At 36.8% G+C, this 19816-nt stretch overlaps 1 protein-coding gene across 1 annotated transcript in view; it reads left to right on the top strand.

Moving 5' to 3' along the window:
* PRKN (parkin RBR E3 ubiquitin protein ligase) overlaps positions 1-19816 on the top strand; it is a 784012-nt gene that overhangs the window by 372284 nt on the left and 391912 nt on the right. The window contains exon 5 of the mRNA XM_072857961.1: positions 51-134. Within this exon, the coding sequence (XP_072714062.1) occupies positions 51-134 (84 nt within the window). The remainder of the gene's footprint in view (positions 1-50; positions 135-19816) is intronic.

The raw sequence follows: 19816 nt of genomic DNA, 5'->3' as shown, positions 1-19816 counted from the left end.
ATTAAGTAGATTAAAGCCTTTATATGCTTTGGTTGTTTTTTTTTTTGAAGGGTCCATCTTGCTGGGAGGATGTGCTGATTCCCAACAGAATAAGAGGTGTTTGCCAGTCCCAAAGGTGCAATGGAAACACAGCGGTAAGATTTTGTCATGTTTCTCCAAGTACTGTGGCACTTATAAGAATAATTGTAGCAACTCTAACCATATGAGAATTGCAGAAATGAATGTAAATTGACATGCATGGTACACTTCAAAAGAGCTGTTCAGCATAAGATAACATACCTCTGATGTTTAGCAAAAGGGAGGAACTTGGTCAGTTGGTGCTTGGAATGAAGGAGGAAATCATTTTATGTCATCTCTTTTACTGAAGTACACCTCTTAGATATTCAAGTGTGCATAGTTAAATGCAGAATGTAATACTTAAACATTTATGTCAATGCTTATTTTATAATTATTGTGTCAGTGCCCTGACAACTTCAAATTTCTATGTCATCTTGCATATCAGATCTTTCATATTAGACTTTCAGGCTTTGTCCACAGAAGCAGATTCTTCACACTGATTACTTTAAAATCTGTTCTCCCACATGCTCATCATTGTTGTTTACTTTAAGTGTTTCTCAAAGTGACATCAATGAAAAGCCTGAGTAAGAAGCAGCATAGATATCTCAAATTCTTAATGAAGATTTTTCAAAAGGTGATTTATGTATACTTATATCTTTTCATGTGTTTGATATTGTTCAATAGTGTTTAATACTAAAGAGGTCTTAGAGGTACTTCCTTCTCAGAAAAAAGCTTAATTTGAGGTGTTCCTTCTGGACACAGCTCTTAAAGACAAACACAAAACCTTGTACGTATGAAAGGATTCTATTCATCAAAGACTTGCAGATTGGGACAACATAAGTGCCTTTTTTCAGAGGCACTCACCTGCTCTGGTGCAGTCTTCTCTTTGTCTTCCCTAACAAGACAGTTGTGAAGTGGCGTGTCCATGCAGTTCCATAGGTGTCTCCTGCTTGGCCACAGATGGTGTCAGGAAATACTTTACCTAACTTTAGACACCAAACGGTTGTTTTAACTGCATGGGATTTATGGCTGTCTCCATGCACAGCCAACAGAAACTGAGGTCTCACAGCTTTTTGGCTTGTGCTTCTCTCTGTTCCTTGTAGCAGTGGCTCAACCACTCTTGCAAGTGGCAGATATTAAACATTCATATGCTATTCTCTCAGCAGTACTGAGCTCTGTTAGGTGTATAAAAGGAAGCACCACTTTGCCTCTGGGCAGACTGGCTGCAGTCTGCCTGTTGTTATGCTTCAGGAACTACTGTAGTTGTAAGAGGGTTGACTGCCTGACTTCCCTTTTGCTACCTGTTTGTTGTCATTGTGCCACTACCACTGCTGGGAAGAAGTCCCTCCTGTTTTCCCTTCTTTCTTTAAAGATGACACAGGAAAATGAAGAAGATAAAACTTGCTTTTGACAAGGACAGGAGCCTCCTTGGCAGATATCCAGCTTGAACCCTTATATACACAAGCATGTGATCAAGCTTCTCGGTCTTGTCACCTATTGGGACTCCCAGAACATATCTGACTGACCTGCAGCTACCAACTTACAGCTTTTCTTATCCAATCTCTCTGCGAAAAAGGTGCTGAAATAATGCCACTTTAGGCAACCTTGCCTCCTGAGCTACAAACCATTCCCTCATTGATTTTTTTTTTTTAAATTTTTTTTTTTCCTCTTTAAAGCAGAAAAGGGAGCAACATACCATCCTGGCTTGGGGGGGGGGGGGAAAGCACTGACCGTAAAACTAAAATATTAACTGGCTAATGGTGTGGCAAACAACCAATACCCAGTCAGCTAAGTCCCATGACTCCAGTTGCTGTCAATACCTCTGGCAAGTTACATACTTGGCAGAGCCAAGGATCAATGTTATCTTTCAGTAAGGTATCACTGAACAAAAATCAGGAGATATCCTAGGCAGACATGTTGCAAATGCAGCTTCAGCCCACCCGAACTACAGGCATGAGGCTGTTATCAGAGTAATGTGCAGTTCCTTTATGTCTACTCTGAAACATTTTCCCTTTCTACCAGCTACAAACATCTCTATCCAATGGTGTTAGAACCTAACCAGACTGAGATGCAAGAACAATCCTTCTTTTTATGATCTTGAACAAGAATTGCCAGCAATATTGCTCTAGTCAAGAAAAATTAAGTAATTTAAAAAAATTAGTCAGATTCACTTATCCACCTATCCAGTAGGTAGCCCTGCACCAGATCTTGGAATTCGTGACTTGTTGAGGCCCTCTAGTCCCTGAAAGGCATCCTTCTTGTGTTTTGGTGTGGGCTTTTTTTCAGCCTCAATCACTGTGAAAACACATCTTTGCTTCCTGCGAAATCTTCCAATACAAAGGCTTAAATCACTGAGCCTTATGTTTTGTGTCTTGCCCAGAGTTGGAAACAATAGAGATCCTACAGATGTGCCTCCAGGAATTTGTCACTCTTTCTTGCTCTGGTAAAACAGAATAACTGTCTGTACTGTGCCTATTGCTGAACACTCACATCCCTTTTATAACAAACTTCAAGTATATTAATTAGAAAATTGAAAAGTTGACTTTAGCTGATTGACACATTTTAAAATGAGGATCAAATTGGAGCCTTTCAAGCTATTTTGCCAACCAGGACCATTCACTAAATGAGGATGAGCCTTGTACTTTTGGTGGTTGTCTCAAAACATTTTCAGCCAGCAGTGCTGTATGTAGCTGTGCAGGTAGGCACTTATTCTAGAGGAATGATTGAACGCACCAGCAGTGCTCCAGGCTCTTGGTTTTCAGATATATTTGTTTGCTTTTTCTTTCTGAGTTCTTTTTCTTGTAATTCTCTGTACTCTTTAAAAAGGGTAGCCCAAAGGCTATGGAAAAAGTCGTCATTCTCTGAAATACCAGATACTGCTCTCACATGAGCATAATTTTAGTTACAGCTTGAATAGCTTGAACTGATGGTTGGTTTTTTTTTGGTCACTTAAGTAGATAGCCAAAGGTTGCTTTGTTCAATGCAGAGCAGCACCATAGTTCAAGTTTCACAGACCCATAAAAGTGTATGAAGGGTTTTCTGGTAGGTGAGAGTTGAGGCTAATTAATAAGTGATTTACAAACTGCTCTTTATATCATGAAGAAATCTCATCTGTACCTCTGATGTCCTTCTTGTGTTGTGCCTGAATGTTATCAGAAAGCTTGTTGTAGACAGAGGGAGATGAAATCTTGTTCTATAGATGAAGAGCCATTTTTCCCTCCTACAGGAATGTACTTCTAGTTTCAGTGTCACACAATGGTAAAGAACTGAAGTATTGGTTTCTCATTATTGGCCTCTTTTTTGTTTGTTTATTTTTGAAAGAATAGGATTCATTAAAGGAGGAAACAGTTAGCTCTCCATTTTTGTCAGCCAGTGTATTCTTAGACTAGAAACATTCCCAAATGGCTGCATAACCAAAGAACAAAGATTACTGCCACATTTAAAGAAAGGAGTCTTGTGAACAAGCTCCTATTCTCCTTCTTTAAAAAGACAGAAGTGAACTTATTCTTTTTACTAATCCAGTTCTCCTATTTAGTGCAAAGGTGGTCCAGTGGTGTATTTGAAGTAATGATTCAAAGTTTTCCAGTATTTCTTTAATATTTGTAAGACTTTTAAATAATCTTAGAACTGTTTTGTATAATTACTTTGTTCCAATCAATGACTGAATCGTGATAGTGAGATCACTATAAATTTTCCAAGAAGATAAAAAGAAAAAAAAAGCTTTGCAAAACAGAGTATCAGTGATGTAGAATTTATGTTACATAGAATGTACCATACCACAGAGTTAAAATTAAAGCGCTGCTTTTCTCAGAGCTTTATAAATAATCAGTTCCAGTAACTTGGGGAAATGGACAGAAGCAAGATATTTCTCAACCAATTGCAAGCTTGAGTGAGTGCTATTGGAGCTATCTTGGGTTTGGGTTTTGTTTTCAGTGTTATGGTAATAATGGGAACATATGCTTTCTGCTGAATAAATACAGCTATCATGTAGTTGAACAAACATTATAGATACTGTACCTCAAATGAAATTTTAGCTGCTATCTTTTTGAGGGTCTGGTATTTATTCCTTTTTTGGAGGGGAGGGGGGAGGTATTTCTGGTATGATTTTGATGGATTCAGGTTTGTCCTTACAAGCAATCTGAATACACTTGATACTAAACTCTCTGTTCAGTCAGTAAATACCTTTCTCTTTTCAAATAAAATATTACCGAAGAAGTGTTTTTATTAAGCTCTAACTTCTGAAGTTCTTTAAAATACGTACAGAACATTTTCTGTTTATCATCCAATGAAGTGAATTTCTGATTGTGAAGAGGAGGACTTTTCTACTTCTCTGTATAAAAATGCTATTACATTTTCTTCCTCTTCATAGGCTCATGCTATTCAAAAGTCATCAAGAGCCACAGAAATAATATGGCTCTTTTCATAGGTAGGCAGAGACAGAGCTGTAACACCACTGTAAATCACTGAAGTGGCAATTTCATAGGAATCGGCTCCACATCAGTCCCACACCCAAGTGAACTTGCATCAGTTTCTGAAAGACATTGATGTGTCTCCAAGGCAAAATATAGGGCAAATTGTTTTGACCTTTAGAAACCTGTGGAAAAAGTATTAGTGTTCTGTATGTGTTCTTGAGATTCTCACTTCATGTGCAGAAAGCGTTGCTATAGACTTTAAAATCTCAGAAACAATAATGGAAGGGTTAAACAGGATTATAGGTCAGGTATCGTTTAAGCCATTGTGAATAAAGAAACATGAAAATTATTTTAGTGGAAATATAAATGTACTTGTATCCCAGTGTGATATGTCTCACTACTGTTATCTTGAACTTTTTATTTCTGATGAAAACTGCATCAACTGCCCATCATCACAATAACTGAATAGCATTTTTATATCTTCTCCAGTCTCCAAAACGTTAGGTTTCAGGAAAGTGTTTCTACAAGAAGCAACAGGACTTCTGTGAACTTAGAGAAGCATCTAAGTATTGGGTTTCCTTAAATATCAGTATACCCTTCTAATCAAGCTCTATAGCAATCTCCTGTGTCCAGAGCAAAGACTTGTTTTCCAGTTTGGTCACTTATCCATTTTTGCTCCATTTTTTTAATGATTGGTATATGGTTGTTAGACATGGTTTCTAACAGTCACATTCCACTATACGGTAGCATCACTGTTCCAGTGTGTGTTTGGGACAAAGAGTTTGCAATAGGAAGCATGTTATGTTTTTTCATTATGCAACTTCTCTTGTTATTTTTCCACATTCCTCCTGTGTGATTTGAATCTTGCAATTTTTTTAATATTGAAATTTTTGAAGATGTCATGAATATTTGTCCTTCTCCTGCATGTTTACTGTCATTAGGTTTAGCACTGAGGACAGCAATATTATGTAATCTTTTCACAGCTGGTCTGCTCCACAGGGAGTCTGTGCTCATCTGGAAGAGACTGGACTAAGAAATAAAGGGAACAGAGTTCAGCTTGGATGCTTTAAATACTCAGCTTACCAAATGCTTTTTCTTTCAAGCATCCAAAGCTATTCTCCTCGAACATCACTGTTCAGATGAAACATGCTTCATTTTTTCACCTCATTTTGCTTTGATCAGCTCAGACCTCAGTTTCAGCTGAGAATAGAAATAAATTCTGTAGCAGTTAGAGGACCAAGAGTAAAGTAGTAAATTTAATGATGTTATCAAATGTGTATATAGTAAACTAAAGAACTGTCATCTCATTATAGGAAGGCTCGGATACATTGCTATGTTATTTATTCATTGTTCTTTGTTTACAGTGATGTGGTCAGTTATTTGTGAAAGGAACCATGTCTGTCTGTCCTTGGAGCCCTTAGAATATTTTTAATGTCATAATATTGCTACGGGCAATTTTCAAAATTCTGAGATGAGGTGTTTCTTAATATCAAGAAACCTCTTGACTTTGTATTTTTTTTTTAATTTCATTGCTGTCCATGATAGTTTGCCTTATGCATTGAGATTATTCCAGATATCATGTTTAAAAAAAATAAAATAAAAAATCACAGTGAGTATGATGGAACAGGAGTGCTAATTAGAATTCTTGTAACACAACCTAATATCTGTGAAGTAAGATTATGACAGCTTCTTTATACAAACTTCAGAAGAGAATGATTCAAATTTTCATACAAGACAAGTTTCAGAGTATTTTTCATTTGCCAGGGACTCTGAGGCCATTGCTTTTACTATTTAGGAACAGTTATATTCTTTTATGCCAAGTCGTATGGCAAGTAAAAGGAATAAAGCATAAATGCAAGTTAAGAAAGAAGCAAACCACACCCATCATCATAGTTTCACTCTGTCTTTCCTATTTTGTGCTATAAGAAGGGGCCAGAGCTAACAAATAGGCAAACAATTTCAGAGAGTTTTCTGATTTAAACTCTCTTCCCTTCAGAAACCTATCCATTCACCAAATTAAAGATTAAAATGGCTCTGTTTTGATCACTAAGTTAAGTAGTCCTATTAAACACATCTAGTGCTTTGGATTGATTTATGTTTCCATGGTGAATCTGAGAATCAATTTGGGCATCCCCAGTCAGGTTTCTGTTGCATACCATAAGAAGCTTCTAAATTGTTTGTGAGGAGTGTCTTTAAAAGCCTAGTTAGTTAAGCAGAACAATGGCCAGAGTCAATCCAACTCTTAGGTTTATAACTACAGTTAATGTACATACCTTTCTTAAAACAACTAGAATAACTATAGAGCAGACATAGTACTGACTTAATAATTAATTTTATATCATAAATTAATCAAGTCAGTTACTTGACCCTGATTTCCCTAGGAGAACATAAGAATCCACATGCATGACTGAAGCAAACACCTTACAGTATATTAAGACAAATCTCGTGGTGGTGTTAAATGTCATCTTTAAGATGTTTGTGAGCCTTCTAATCAATCACAATAGCATATGTATCATTCTCATATCACATCTGTAATGATACAAATGCAAGCCTGTACACAATTGCTTTGAACTACTCCACTTTTTAAATTATATGAACTATACAAGCAATTTTTAGCATGCATCAGCTTTGATCCTCCAAAAACTTTCATAGACATGTTAGCACTTGTTTTACCTTCTTTCCATATATTCCAATTTCTGTGTTGTTTCACCCCCCGCCCTCCCCCGCCTTTATTTTGATGATGAACAGTTGTGTCACGAAGTATAATTTGTTAGGGCAATCTGGTAGGTGTGCTAGCACTTCAGGGTCCTCTCTGGTCCCATGGAACTGTATGGGAATCCAGAACTGTTGAGATACAAAACATGAAGCCTTAAAGACATGCTAAGGGAATCCTTTGCACCATAGAAACTTTGAATTATTTAATTGGCATTCATGGGTGGAAAAGAAGTGATCCATAGATATAAAAGCAGAAGGAACATTCTGATCACTTCACCTAACCTCCAGTGTAACACAAGTTGTCATCCTTTTCTGAAGTAATAGATTTTTGAATGAGAACATATAATTCAGGAAAACATATGTCCTTGACTTAAAGCCAGTTGTAAGTTAAACAAAAAACCCTTGACTTATGTGGTTTATTACCTTGCCTGTTTAAAATGTGCTCTATTTCTAGTACAAATTTTCTGTCCAGCTTCAGTTTCTATCTACTGTCCTTTATTATCAAGAGCCCTCTGTTTCTTCATGTTGGTTTCCATAACTAAAGTTCATCTATACCTTATCCTTTCCTTGAATGTTCTGAGAGGTAAGTAATAAAACCTTGTTTTCCAGTCCTTAATCATTTGCTCAGTTATCTGTTGCATTCTTACCAATTTTGAACATTTCATAAATTTCATGCATCAGTACCAGGCACAGTTATAGCAGTGATGCCATCAGTGCCAGCTACAGGGATGATATAGTCTGCTTACTTATGTTGATATCCAGCAGTTTTATTAGACAATTTAACCATAATGCCACGGTGAGGGTTCCAACTTGGCTGATCATCCAACAAAAGCCTCAGTCATTTCAAATTGCTGCCTCGCTGGACAGAGTCCTTCCTCCCGCATGCATGGCCCTTACTTCTAAAGGTGTGACTTCATTTTTGGCTGTTTTAAAATGCAAATTATGTGTTTGATCTCAGCTGAATGAGCTGTTCATATGGTTTTGACAGTGACTTTTACTTTTCATTATTTTCCACTCCCCTAGACTTTGTGCCATTTGAAAAATTTATGAGTAACTACTTTACGCTTTCTTCCAGATCATTAACAAACGTTTTGAATAGCACAGAGCTAGGAGATGATCACTGCAAGACCGCCTTGAAAAACAGATTTTTGATGATTCACTGTGGGAAATTAGATTTTGAAACATATCAGTTAAGTCCATCTAACATTGATCTCATAGTGTTCTAGTTTCTTAATCAAAATGTCAGTATCATATCAAATGCCACATGCAAATCTGGGTAAGTTGCAACATTGCTATTACGATGCTCCACTAAATTTGTAATCTCATAAAAATGTCAGGTTAGTCTGATAGGGTCTAGTTATCATAAATCCTTGTTGATTGACATTAATTACACATCCTTCTTTTATTAATCAAGTACCATATTAGCTATTTTTTCTATCCAGGCCTAGTGTCAGGCTTACATGCCTATAATTACCTAGATTACCTCATATAAAGCTGCCCTAAACTATGGCATGATGTGGTACTGTTCCTGTAAAGCTCTCTATTTTAAATCATCTCTAAATATGGGTGGTTTTGTTTTGTTTTGCCACCAGTGCATTTTCTAAGGAGGAGCAGAGAGGGGGAACAGCACTGAAAACAGCACCTATAGGACTTCAGAATAACCTACAAAGGTGCTGTGGTTATATTATGGTAACTTTTTCTAGGCCTTTAATGTCCTTAATAATTAATTTAAAGATGAAAAATGCTTACTTCAAACACTTGATTAGTGTAGAAAGAAACAAGGCAGTTGACTTTTCTTAGTATTTAAAGATCTTAATATGTTTTGGAGTTCTTTGCATTGTAGTTACAAATTATTTTGACTCTGCATTTCTTCTCAGTTACCTCTTTAGGAAACTATAATTAGATTTTTATTATTTTTTTTTTTACAGATATTCTCAAAGTAACCTCATTCTGGAGTAATCAATTTTTCCTTTATAAAGGAATTATGTTATTCCACTTCTTAGTGCAGAAAAATCAATGATAGGTAAAAACTGAATTATAAAATAGAATTAATTCTATACAAGGACAAAAAAGCTAAATTATTTATCTTGGAAAGAAAAGTTAAAGCTTTGAAAATTAAGACCTATCCTTGTTTAAAAAAAAAAAAAAGTGAATACTTATTCACTCTTTCCCAGTGTAGAAATACAATATTTCCACGGTATATTGGACATTTTTTATGGGACACAAATGGTGTCTGCATCAAAACCCAGCGCCAGCAAACATAAGTATGATTTAGAACAGTTGTTTATATAGTAAATTTTTTTTTTGACTGTTTCTTTAAGAAGCTTTTTTTAACCAATGCATTATTTTTGGCACCATAAAAATCCTAAAACTGAGATCAAGTCAAGTCTTTGGATCTGTTCTTCAGTTTTCTCATCTACCAACAGAGTAGAGGGTTGCTAATGGTTTTGTGAGCTGGAATTACGTAGATGTTCTGGCAAACCCAGAGGAACTCATGCTTTTGTACTGTGTTGAATGGTCTCAGGAAGTTTAGCTCATCTTGTGTGTATTGCTACCACCATTTCTAATCACATGTGGGGAGATGTCATAATTCTGTAAAAGATCAAACAAAATATGCTGAAGGCTATAATGCTTTCTTCAAACATATCCTCTGCTCTTTGATGTTCTTAAGTTGTTAATGCTGCCACTGAAAGAAAAATAATATAATTTAAAAAAAAAAAAATCCTTTGTTGCTCATTATTTTTTGCATCTCTGGTTTGGTCCCAGAAAACCTTGTCTGAAAACATGAGCATTAAGCACACTTTCAGATAAATTTTTGTCAGTGTTTTATTCTGTCTTATATAAACAATTAATTTGCATGATTGTGCTCAGATACTAGGTTTTGCTGGTCCTTCAGAATTGCCTTTTAAATAAGCAGTTGTTTTGAACACAACTTCACATCTCATTCAGTGATGGAGTTCTTGAAAAATTCTTCAGATAGTGTAAATTCTGCTTCATTTGATGAGAGGCAGTTTCAGGTGAGTTGAAGATTTGTCTTGTACCAGGAATCAGTGAGAGTTTTGGCAAGACTGATACCTTAGATTAACCAATCAACAGCTTTTCTTCAAATTTTGCAATGCCCCTCGATTCAGTGAAAAAGCAGTTAATGTTTTGTAAATGATCATTTTCATATCCTCCTTGAGACTGTCAGTATTCAGGGTCCGATGTTACGGATAGTGAGCAGAGCACAGCTTGTGTTCATCTGACCAAATCCTAGATCATTCACAGCCCCTGTAATCCCATTGGCTATGCTGAAAGGTAGATAGTATTCACAAACCAGAACTGAATGTAAATGCACCTGTAATATTTTTAAGAGATTTTACTTTTAGAAATATCTGAAAAACATGTTGATGATGCACTGCAGCGAGGAACTCACTTTGAGCCCATGCTGTGATGGCTGTCATAAAGACTTAATATTGTATGGTTTTAACATCACCGTTTTGGCCTGATACAGTATTCTCTTCCAGTTATTGTGATTTTCAAAACAACCACAGGGAGATTCCTCTTCGCATGGTACATAATTAAACTGCAGAACTCTTTAGCATGATATATTGGGGAAGTTGCAGTGGGTTCAAAAAGTGACGAACTAGTGGAAGAAAAATCTGTTGAGAACAATTAAATGTGAAGATACCTTTCTGTTTCAGGCAGTCTGAGCCTGTGTTTTGTTTTGTTTTTGTTTTGTTTGCTTTGTTTGCTTTTTTTAACACGCATTCTAGGCACCTACTGTTAACTTCCTATTAGAGACAAGATATTGGGCTAGGTGGTCTGCTTTATGGTCTAGTGCAGCCATTCCTGAAATAACCAGGTATTACCAGAACAGATTTCTTAGAGAAGCCAGATATTATAAGACTGAGATATCAAGGATAAATATGACCAATATATTTGTCACAATCTATATAAAGGCTCAATTTTTTAAGTTTACACTCTGTGTGTGTGTGTGTGTACATATGTATGTATTTCTTGAGTCTTAGTTACACCTAGCATGAATACTAAAGGGAAGTGGACTCCAAATTCAGTATATTGTATTCATATGCCAGGGAGGAAAATGGAAAAGAGGTGTGCGACTCCCACTGGCATGTGTTATTGCCATAATATAGTCCTGAGCCTAGTAGTGAGAGGCAGTGTTACAGTTACTCTATTTATATTGTATGTTGCTCCACAAGTAATTTCTGCATATTATTTGGAGGGGATTATACCCTTTGTACATGTGATCTATTAGAGTTTTAGAAAACTTGCAGACATTCAGGGACCTAAACAAATTGGGAAGCAGTAATTGAAACCTGTGAATGAAATGCTATTACATTAAAATCAGAGAAACAAACTCAAGAAGTTGCAGTAGAATTTGCTCCAAACCCTAACATTGTGCTTACTCTGTCACTTGTTTCACAAATCAGACTCGCTTTTTTTTCCAAATACAGCTTGTTTTATACATAGTTTTGCATGCGCTGTGGCAACTTGTCTAATGTGTTCAAGGGTAGCTTTTTGTAATTCAATGAATTTCAATAACACTTTCACTGAATCTTTTGTTGCTCACTGCATGGCATAAACAATATGCTACTGTCTGCAGCTGTTGCAAATTCATTACTGATGATTGAAACCTTGGATTTCCACTCAATTGTGCAATCATCTATCAGCAATCAAACCAGATGAAGGCGATTTTGTTAGGGTACAGTATGGTTATATAGGAGTCTCTCCTCAAATGTCAGGCAGCATTTGTATGGAAGAGCACAATTTCTTCATTCACATCTGGCAAGTACTGTTATTGAGTGTTTAATAACTGTGTCATTTTGCAGGCTGACACACTATGTGATATATTCTGTTAGATCTAAAAGCTGCTATAAAATTTACCTTGGCATAAAATCTGTTTCCCACCTATAGTGTTCATGCTCAATGTTCTGGTCTGAGATCCTAAAACATGAAGGTATTAGATTTTGATTAACAATTGCCTACTCTATTTTTTGGTCTAGCTGTTTCTAAGAAATCATGCCTGTAACTGATTTGGGATCAGTTTGCAAACTCTTTAATTTTTGTCTTCTGCTTCTATGCATGCAGCTTATGAAATAAGCTCATTTTTACAAATCGGAACTAAATTTCAAATAAGCATGCACTGCTTATAGGATGTGGTGGTGTGAGGCAATGTAGTCAATGGCATCACCTGTGAGCTTCTCTCACCAGAGGCTGCAAGGTAATTCATGTTGGAAACACTGCTACAAATTATGGGCTGTGTGTCTCATGGTTCATGCTAATGTGGTGGGTAGTTCTTGAATAACCGGTGTCAGAGATTCTTATAGTACTATAGCTATATGGGGCCAGGAAAATGTGGTTGTCTTCAGTATACGACATGTATTTCTAGCTCAGAAAAGTCAGGTATAAGCAAAACTTCTGTTGTCTTGAGTCTAGAAAGTTTATATTATAATAATGGATGTCTTTCTGATTCTGTTTTCTGCCTTAGTGGCCCAACTCAGGAAGATACTTAAAGTATATACCCAGCTTTAAAAATACAAATAGTCTGCTGACATTAACACTGCTCCATGCTTTAAGCACCTGCCCCAATGGGACAGTAATTTGAATGCATATTAATTAACTGCATAAATACATAAAAGTGGCTTAGTGAAGCTCTTACAATGTAATTAGAAATACTCAGTATTTCAGCCTGTTTTCTGGGAAGATGTTGGAAGTCAAGTATTTCTCTTGCTTCAGCACAATGGATGGTTAGAAACATATGGTTAAAAAAAGCCAACTTGTTAAGAGTGTGTTATCCACAGACTGTTTTTGAAATTACGCATTGCAACAGTTCTCTTTCAGATATTTGTGAAATCTCGTCTGAGTAATACATCTGCTGATCAGTTGTACAGTATATCATAGCAGCTCTTTGGGACTTCAGTAAACGTTTGGGGCATTCTGAAATCAAATGTTTGAGTTTTTCCACTGTATGTGGAAATGTATGTGGGCAAAGTAACTGTGGTTCCAAATTGTTCTTAAAAGCTACACATGCTTTCAACTGCTGCCAGGAGATGAGCAAAGAGTGTTCTAGCGAAAAGCAGTCTTCATCCTTTTGATGCATAAAGCTGTCTCACACTCCTGCTACTCTACCACTGCAACATCAGAACTGACACAGGAGTATTCAAGTTGCATCAATGGCTTTCGTTGTCTTCTGCTTTAAAGAAAAGCCATGTGCTTCTGGTGCCTGTGTGGTAACTACTAACAACTTCTCACTTAACACAACTGTTACAGTGCCGTTAGTAGAAGCCGTAATTGTGCACATCTCATTCTTTTCAAACAAAAATATCAGCCCCACATGAATTTGATGTTGTAAAGGGGAAAAATAACAAAATTCACTGTGGAGATACCTGTTAAAGGTGTTATGACTTTTATGTTTGTTAGAGGTGGCACCCACAAACAGATTGATTTCTGGAAGCTTTATCTTAAACACTGGTAGGCCATAGTGCATTGCTTGCAGGATCACTAACCTGTCAATAAGGATTTGCTGTGATAACGTAATTCAGTGTTTTGCTGGAGCATTTGTATAGCTGGAATTCTGTGAGAGTCTCCAACTGATTTTCTAGCTCAGAAAAATCTGACCTAATAAATTTGTGCAGTTTAAATAAACTGTAAAGTATTTAGTTTTCTAAGTAACTGTAAAAGCCATAACTATTCTTTGAAAATATATAGAAATAAATATGCAAAGTATATGAACAAGAGAAGAACCATACTGGAAAACACTAGGTCCATATTACTTCCCCCCCAAAACAAAACAAAACCAAAAAAACCCAACCAAACAAAATAACCCCAACCAAAACAAAACCCTAAACACCCCCCCCCAAGAAAAAACAAGTGGCAAAAATTAGAACCACATTAAAACCTCTTAAAAACAAATAACCCACATGCATTAGCAGAATACTTGCTGCTACATTTAAAGTAACACTGTTTTCCCTGTCACCACATATGTTTTGTTTTTATTTTAAAGACTGTAAAATGTCATGTGTGTCAGATATTGAGTTCTCTTTGAATATCTTTAACTAATGTCCTGGAACATGCTTCTTGAGGGCCTGTTTCTCATTTTGTTATGTAGAAGGCTCCTGTGATTGGGAGAGGCTCGGCATAAACAGGGCAGGTTACCTAGGAGATGGCATACTGCAGCAAAAAGATTTTCTTAGGGAAAAAAAAAGCTCATTCCTGCATGAAGTGGTGTTCTGTGTTTGTTTTTTACTTGTTTTTCATGCTTGTAGAGAAGGCCGGATTGTTCTTAACAACGTTAGGATGGACTTGCTGCCTGTCCAGGTTTGGACCAGGGAATTTCAGGGTGTCTGTCAGGAATTTGAGTTGGAGCGTGATTCAGGTCCCTAGGTGTGCAAGAGGGACACAGCTGGAGCTGTTTTTCAATTTCATGAAAACATTAGGGTGTTATATCTGGGTCCTCTTACCATCCATGAATTTCTGTTCTCCCTGCTTATGTTCCTCAAGAGCAAGCTAATAGCACATTGGAAAAACTTGCAGTGTTACTGGTCTGCTACGCTTCAGCAAGGAAGAGGCCCAGTTCACATCTTGTTCCTGGCCCTACTTCTTGATAACAGTCAGTGTGGGGATCTGAACCAATGTAAGTTAGAGGGAGTGTGCACTTCTCTGGAATGAACTTCCACTGAGACTGTCTTTTCATACAAGTAAAACAGTTGCTGCTATTTCATCTAGTCTGTGGAGGAAAGGGTGCTTTACCTGCTACGTTGCTGTCGAAGGGTGCCACCACCACCATTGGGCTTGTGAGTGACAGTGGTTGTGGTGTCTGTGGAGCAGGATGCAGGGGATGTTCGTCTGAGAAACTGGGCATGGTGGTGTGAGGGGCTTTTGGTGTGGGTTTTTTGGTTTTTGGTTTTTTGTTGTTGTGTTGGGGTTTTTTGGTGTGGTGTGTTTTTTTTTTTTTTTTTTTTTTTGCAGATGGTAATCTTGAGTGTAATTAAGTATTGTCCCTAGGCTGTACTGTCCTGGGTTCTAGTCCCTGCCCTGTGTGCTAGTTAAGCATTTTGCATCACAGGCTGGATAAAATATGGAGCACATGAACTACATACTTGTGTCTGTAGGAATGTAGTTGCATACCCGCTCTCCTAGGAGCTGAGTTAGGAGCTCTGTGTGTTCAGGAAAGAGCTAAACTCAGGTCTTCTACTTTCTATATACATGTGTGTGTTTTCCAAGGTGTTGCTCAGGAAGGTCCTGTTATGGGTCTGGAAAAAGTGACTGAAAAGGTTACTTGTCATATTAAAGGCTGGACTCCTTTGCTATGGTAAGTAGTGTTTTTAGAAGTGATGGTTTTTGTTTCCCGAGCAGTGGGTCATAGTGTGATAGTAGTTAAATGGTAAGTTCAAACTGTAAACATGTGAAGGGGGAAAAGCAAAGCAAAACCACATCTGGTATCCAGCTGTAATTTCTGTCTGAAATTGGAAAGGTGCACTTTTATAATGTTACAGGCCTGCACCTTTCAATGAAGTGTGTATGTTTTACAGACAAATGTATTTCTCATTTTAACTTCTAATTACCCTAAAGGGATTATTTTACGCAATGTACTTATCCAAGGTCTTCCTACATATGCATTACATATTCTTGAACATATAGGCTGTGTGATAGAAAGTTCATTTTCAAGTTGTTGTGAGCTTTCCTAGTGAACATTGCTGCTATTAAATGAGATAATACCTGTGCAGAAAGAACAGCAGTCAGGAAGCTGCAAGGCAGTAGTAAGTGCATGGCAGGGTTGGGCAAACCCTAGCTGTTTAATTGCTCATGCCATCTATGGGAGACTTTTGGAGTCTGAAAAAAGATTTGTCATAACAAATGCTATCATAGACCTATTATGTTTGTGTGAACACAACATTCATGAGGCCAAATGCATCTTGTTGGCTCAGTTACTTCTGCAAGCTGTACGTCCTACACAGGGAACTCAAGCCAAACAGATCAGTATCTCTGCGTTTGGCTCTGCTGCCACATACCTGTAAGTCAGGGGCAGCTTGAATTTCCAGCAGTTATTTTGCTAGAGTGCTGCTGGTGCTCTGGACAGCATGAGTTAGTGAGCTAGTCCCCAGTGCTGTAAATACACGAGCACCCAGGTATTTACAGCACTAGGGACTCAGCATGGTGTGTTTGAAATTTTGTGAATAAGACAATGCATCTGAACAATTGTTTTTATTTAATGTCCGTGGTAACGTCTGTCTTTCTGTTTTTCTGTTCTCTTTCCGGTAGCCCATTATAAGGCAATGATTTTTGTCATGCAATTGTATCTTTTTAAATTATTGGTTTTCCTTACAAAAAGTTGAAGTAAAATAGTTTAAATACATTTTAAAATATTTTTACAGAAATACATTTTTGAGGTAATTTGCAAGTTAAAACTTCAGCAATTTTAGTTGCTTTGTAAGGTAGATATTGTAATAAAAGTAATTTTTGAAATGTCAAATGGAGAATGTAGCATTTTGTGTTGTTTGCGGAAAACACTTTATACTGCTCGTGCACTGTTCATGCTCTCATTTAAAGATTCTGCTATCATGTAAATCCCTTTTTACTCACATTTTTAAACAAAATTACTTTTTGATCTGAGTGAGGGCATGAATTTCTATTTATGAAAATTCTTTTGACTAAATTAAGTATGAATTTACAAGTAGAAACCTACTTAGTAAAATCAGGGAGCAGAAAGTGTTTTGCAATGGAGAAGGGTAGAAGAGTCCTACCCACAGTTGCCTGCCTGGTCAGAAGACGAGAGGAAATGGGACCAGGAAATAGTACCAGTTAGGAAGAAAATGTATTTCCAGAAGTAGAGAGAGGTGCAAACCATGCCCCACTTATGTTCATAGGAGGACCACAAGGTCAAATGTTGCTGGTAAAATTCTTCATACCTGAAGGCCAAATGGCACAGCGTAGCTTATCTACAGCTAGTAAGTTTTCTCAGTCCCCAAAACAGGGATGCAAACCACGTACCAAGAACTGCACCTGGGCGTGCCCACTCCTGAACTCTGCTTGTGAGAGATGCTAGCTGGCACCATCTAAAACATGTCAGGGACCTTGCTAACACTGCAACTGTACGGATGACTGTGTTCAATCACCCAGAAATGCTCTTGGATATTCTTTAACAATAAGCTGTTTGCTAGTGTGGATGTTGCCTTATTTTCCCTGGATACAATTTTTTAAGTTAGAAAAAAACAATTCTTTTTTTTTTTTTACTTGTTTCTACAATGAAGGCAGTGTAAATAGATAAAGGTTTCTGAGAAAACCAAATTAAATCACTTTAGTGAAAACAGTCTATCAAGACACCATCAGCATTATATTAAAGCTATGCAAATAGCCAGCTACACTAGATAATATGTCTATGTATTAAATTGTCTCAAAGGAAAAATGTCCACATCTTTCTGTTTTTAATAATAGAAAATACCTTTTTAAATTGGATACTGTGCTGTCAACTACTGATAAATGTTGGCTTCTTCCATACTGGCACGCACATGAAATAAGTTTGCTGTGTTAAATGCTTGTTTAACTTATTTGCTGCATTTTTCAGATTTCTTATGCTAGAAACTACAGGTAAGAGTGCAATGCAAACATAGATTTCTTTTTTTCCTAACAAGATTATAGAGGAGATAATGGATTTCCCAATGTGACTTATGTTTTCTAGCTCATCTTGCATATATATTGCATCTAGCCCATCTGTATATATTATCTACTAAAAATATATATATATATATATATATATAAAGACAACGACAGAGAACATTAAACTAAATGCCAGAGAACAAATTCAGTTTACTGCTAAGATTTTAGTGAGTTTTGCAGTACAAGATTAGCCAAAGAGAAGAGGTTTTTGGTGGGTTTTTTTGTGGTTTTTGGTGGGTTTTTTTGTGGTTTTTGTTTGTTTGTCCCCTCCACCCACTTCATTTACTGAAGCCCTCTGTAACTTTCAAGAATATCTAGTAACCTGTAAGAACCTCCAGGAAAAACTTTTGCAAGACTTTTAGCCTATAACACCATTTTATTAGGTAGTGGTATATTTGATTCCATAACAATGCTGTATGCATTTTTTAATGTATGAGTCATGTAAAATACTGGACACTTATTTGTATTTCATAAGTTTGAAGTAACAAATCATACATTTACGTACTGAAAATTTTAACAGGATTGTGAGGTGTTTCTACTAGACATTATAGTTCAAATTTTGCTTTTTAAAACATTATCTAAAATGGTTATCTCACTAATGAAACATCTTTATCTCATTTCACAGAAGTGGAAGGAACAATTGTAATGTTCCTTGTGTAAGGAGTTATGTACAGATTACACTTGGTTGAAACCAATAAAATGAACTAAACATATACATAGTCATCTTCCCTCCTTGGATGATGGCAATATGAATCAACTATCTGCTTCTGTCTATTCATGTGACTATAACATCACTTCTCCTTTTCCATTTATCATATGTTCTGGGCATCATGCAGGGTATTTTGTTTGGTTGCTTTTTGTTTTAAGAAAGCTTCCGTTTATGTGATGCAGAACAAATATTCCACCTGACTGCTCAGTCCATGTAGAAGTAAAAGATTTAAACCAGAGGTTCGGGGAGACAAAAGAACCGCAAACACATCTAAATTTACTCCCATCTAAAATAACTCTGGCAACCAGACAAACCTGAAAAATAGTTACTGGAAAAATTTAGCAGAATTTCCCCAAACCTTTGGTTTTAATGTGTCTTGCTCTATGTAGGTTAGACATTACTTCTGTGTGTGTAGGTGGGACACAAGACGTGCTCTTTAGCACCTTTGTAGAAAGGAGAATATTAGGACCATAAACCCCAGTAATTCAGTAGAACTCCATTAAGACTTAAGGACAGCATAGCTGTAGGTGTGCTAACGGAATGCATAGTCATGGTAAAGAACATGCTTCAAAAAAAATGCAACAAGCTGCTGGGTGGCAAATAGACTTCAAATAAGTCTATTTGAAGACTTATTTGAATAGGCAGTGGGATCATTGCCTATTCAATGAATATTCAGGAGGTGCCAAACATTCATTAGTACATTTCTGAGGCTTCAGAGCAAAAGGCAAGCATATCTTGTACAGAGGAAGAGAATAACGTTTCTGCTATTTCCTCCCTTTCCTTCTCTCACTGTTCCCAACATAGCTGGGCAGTGTCTTGGCTGGTTTGTTCTCATTCATATCCTGATCTATGGCAGGCATTGGAAAGATGACAGAACAAACTGTCCAATTTTTCAAAGCTGAGACACAGAGATGAGGCAAAGAGCCACTCCTGTAGTATTACAGCCTAATTCTGTCTACCCAGCGTCCTCACATAAATACTGATGCTCCCCCTGAGGCAGCCTTAGTGCTAAATGAAAGGTGTCTTAGTACTGCCTTTCAGCTGTGTTACAGACTTGTAGATCATCTATATGGTTAATGGATGGATGTGAGGCTCTAGGACATTGGTGATATTAGCTGAAGGCTGAAAACCTAAAACCAAAAATAACAGTCATTTTTTAAGATGGCTGTTGGGTTAAAAATACCTTTTTTCTAAGGTTTGAACCTGACCAGTTCCTTTGATATCAAGGAATGGACAAAATTTAAATATTTCAGTTGTAACAGTA

Source organism: Ciconia boyciana, chromosome 3, assembly GCF_034638445.1.
Source record: "Ciconia boyciana chromosome 3, ASM3463844v1, whole genome shotgun sequence".
In the NCBI taxonomy this organism is placed as follows: Eukaryota; Metazoa; Chordata; class Aves; order Ciconiiformes; family Ciconiidae; genus Ciconia; species Ciconia boyciana.
The sequence above is the reverse complement of the archived record's forward strand: the minus strand, read 5'-3'. Positions and strand labels throughout refer to the sequence as shown.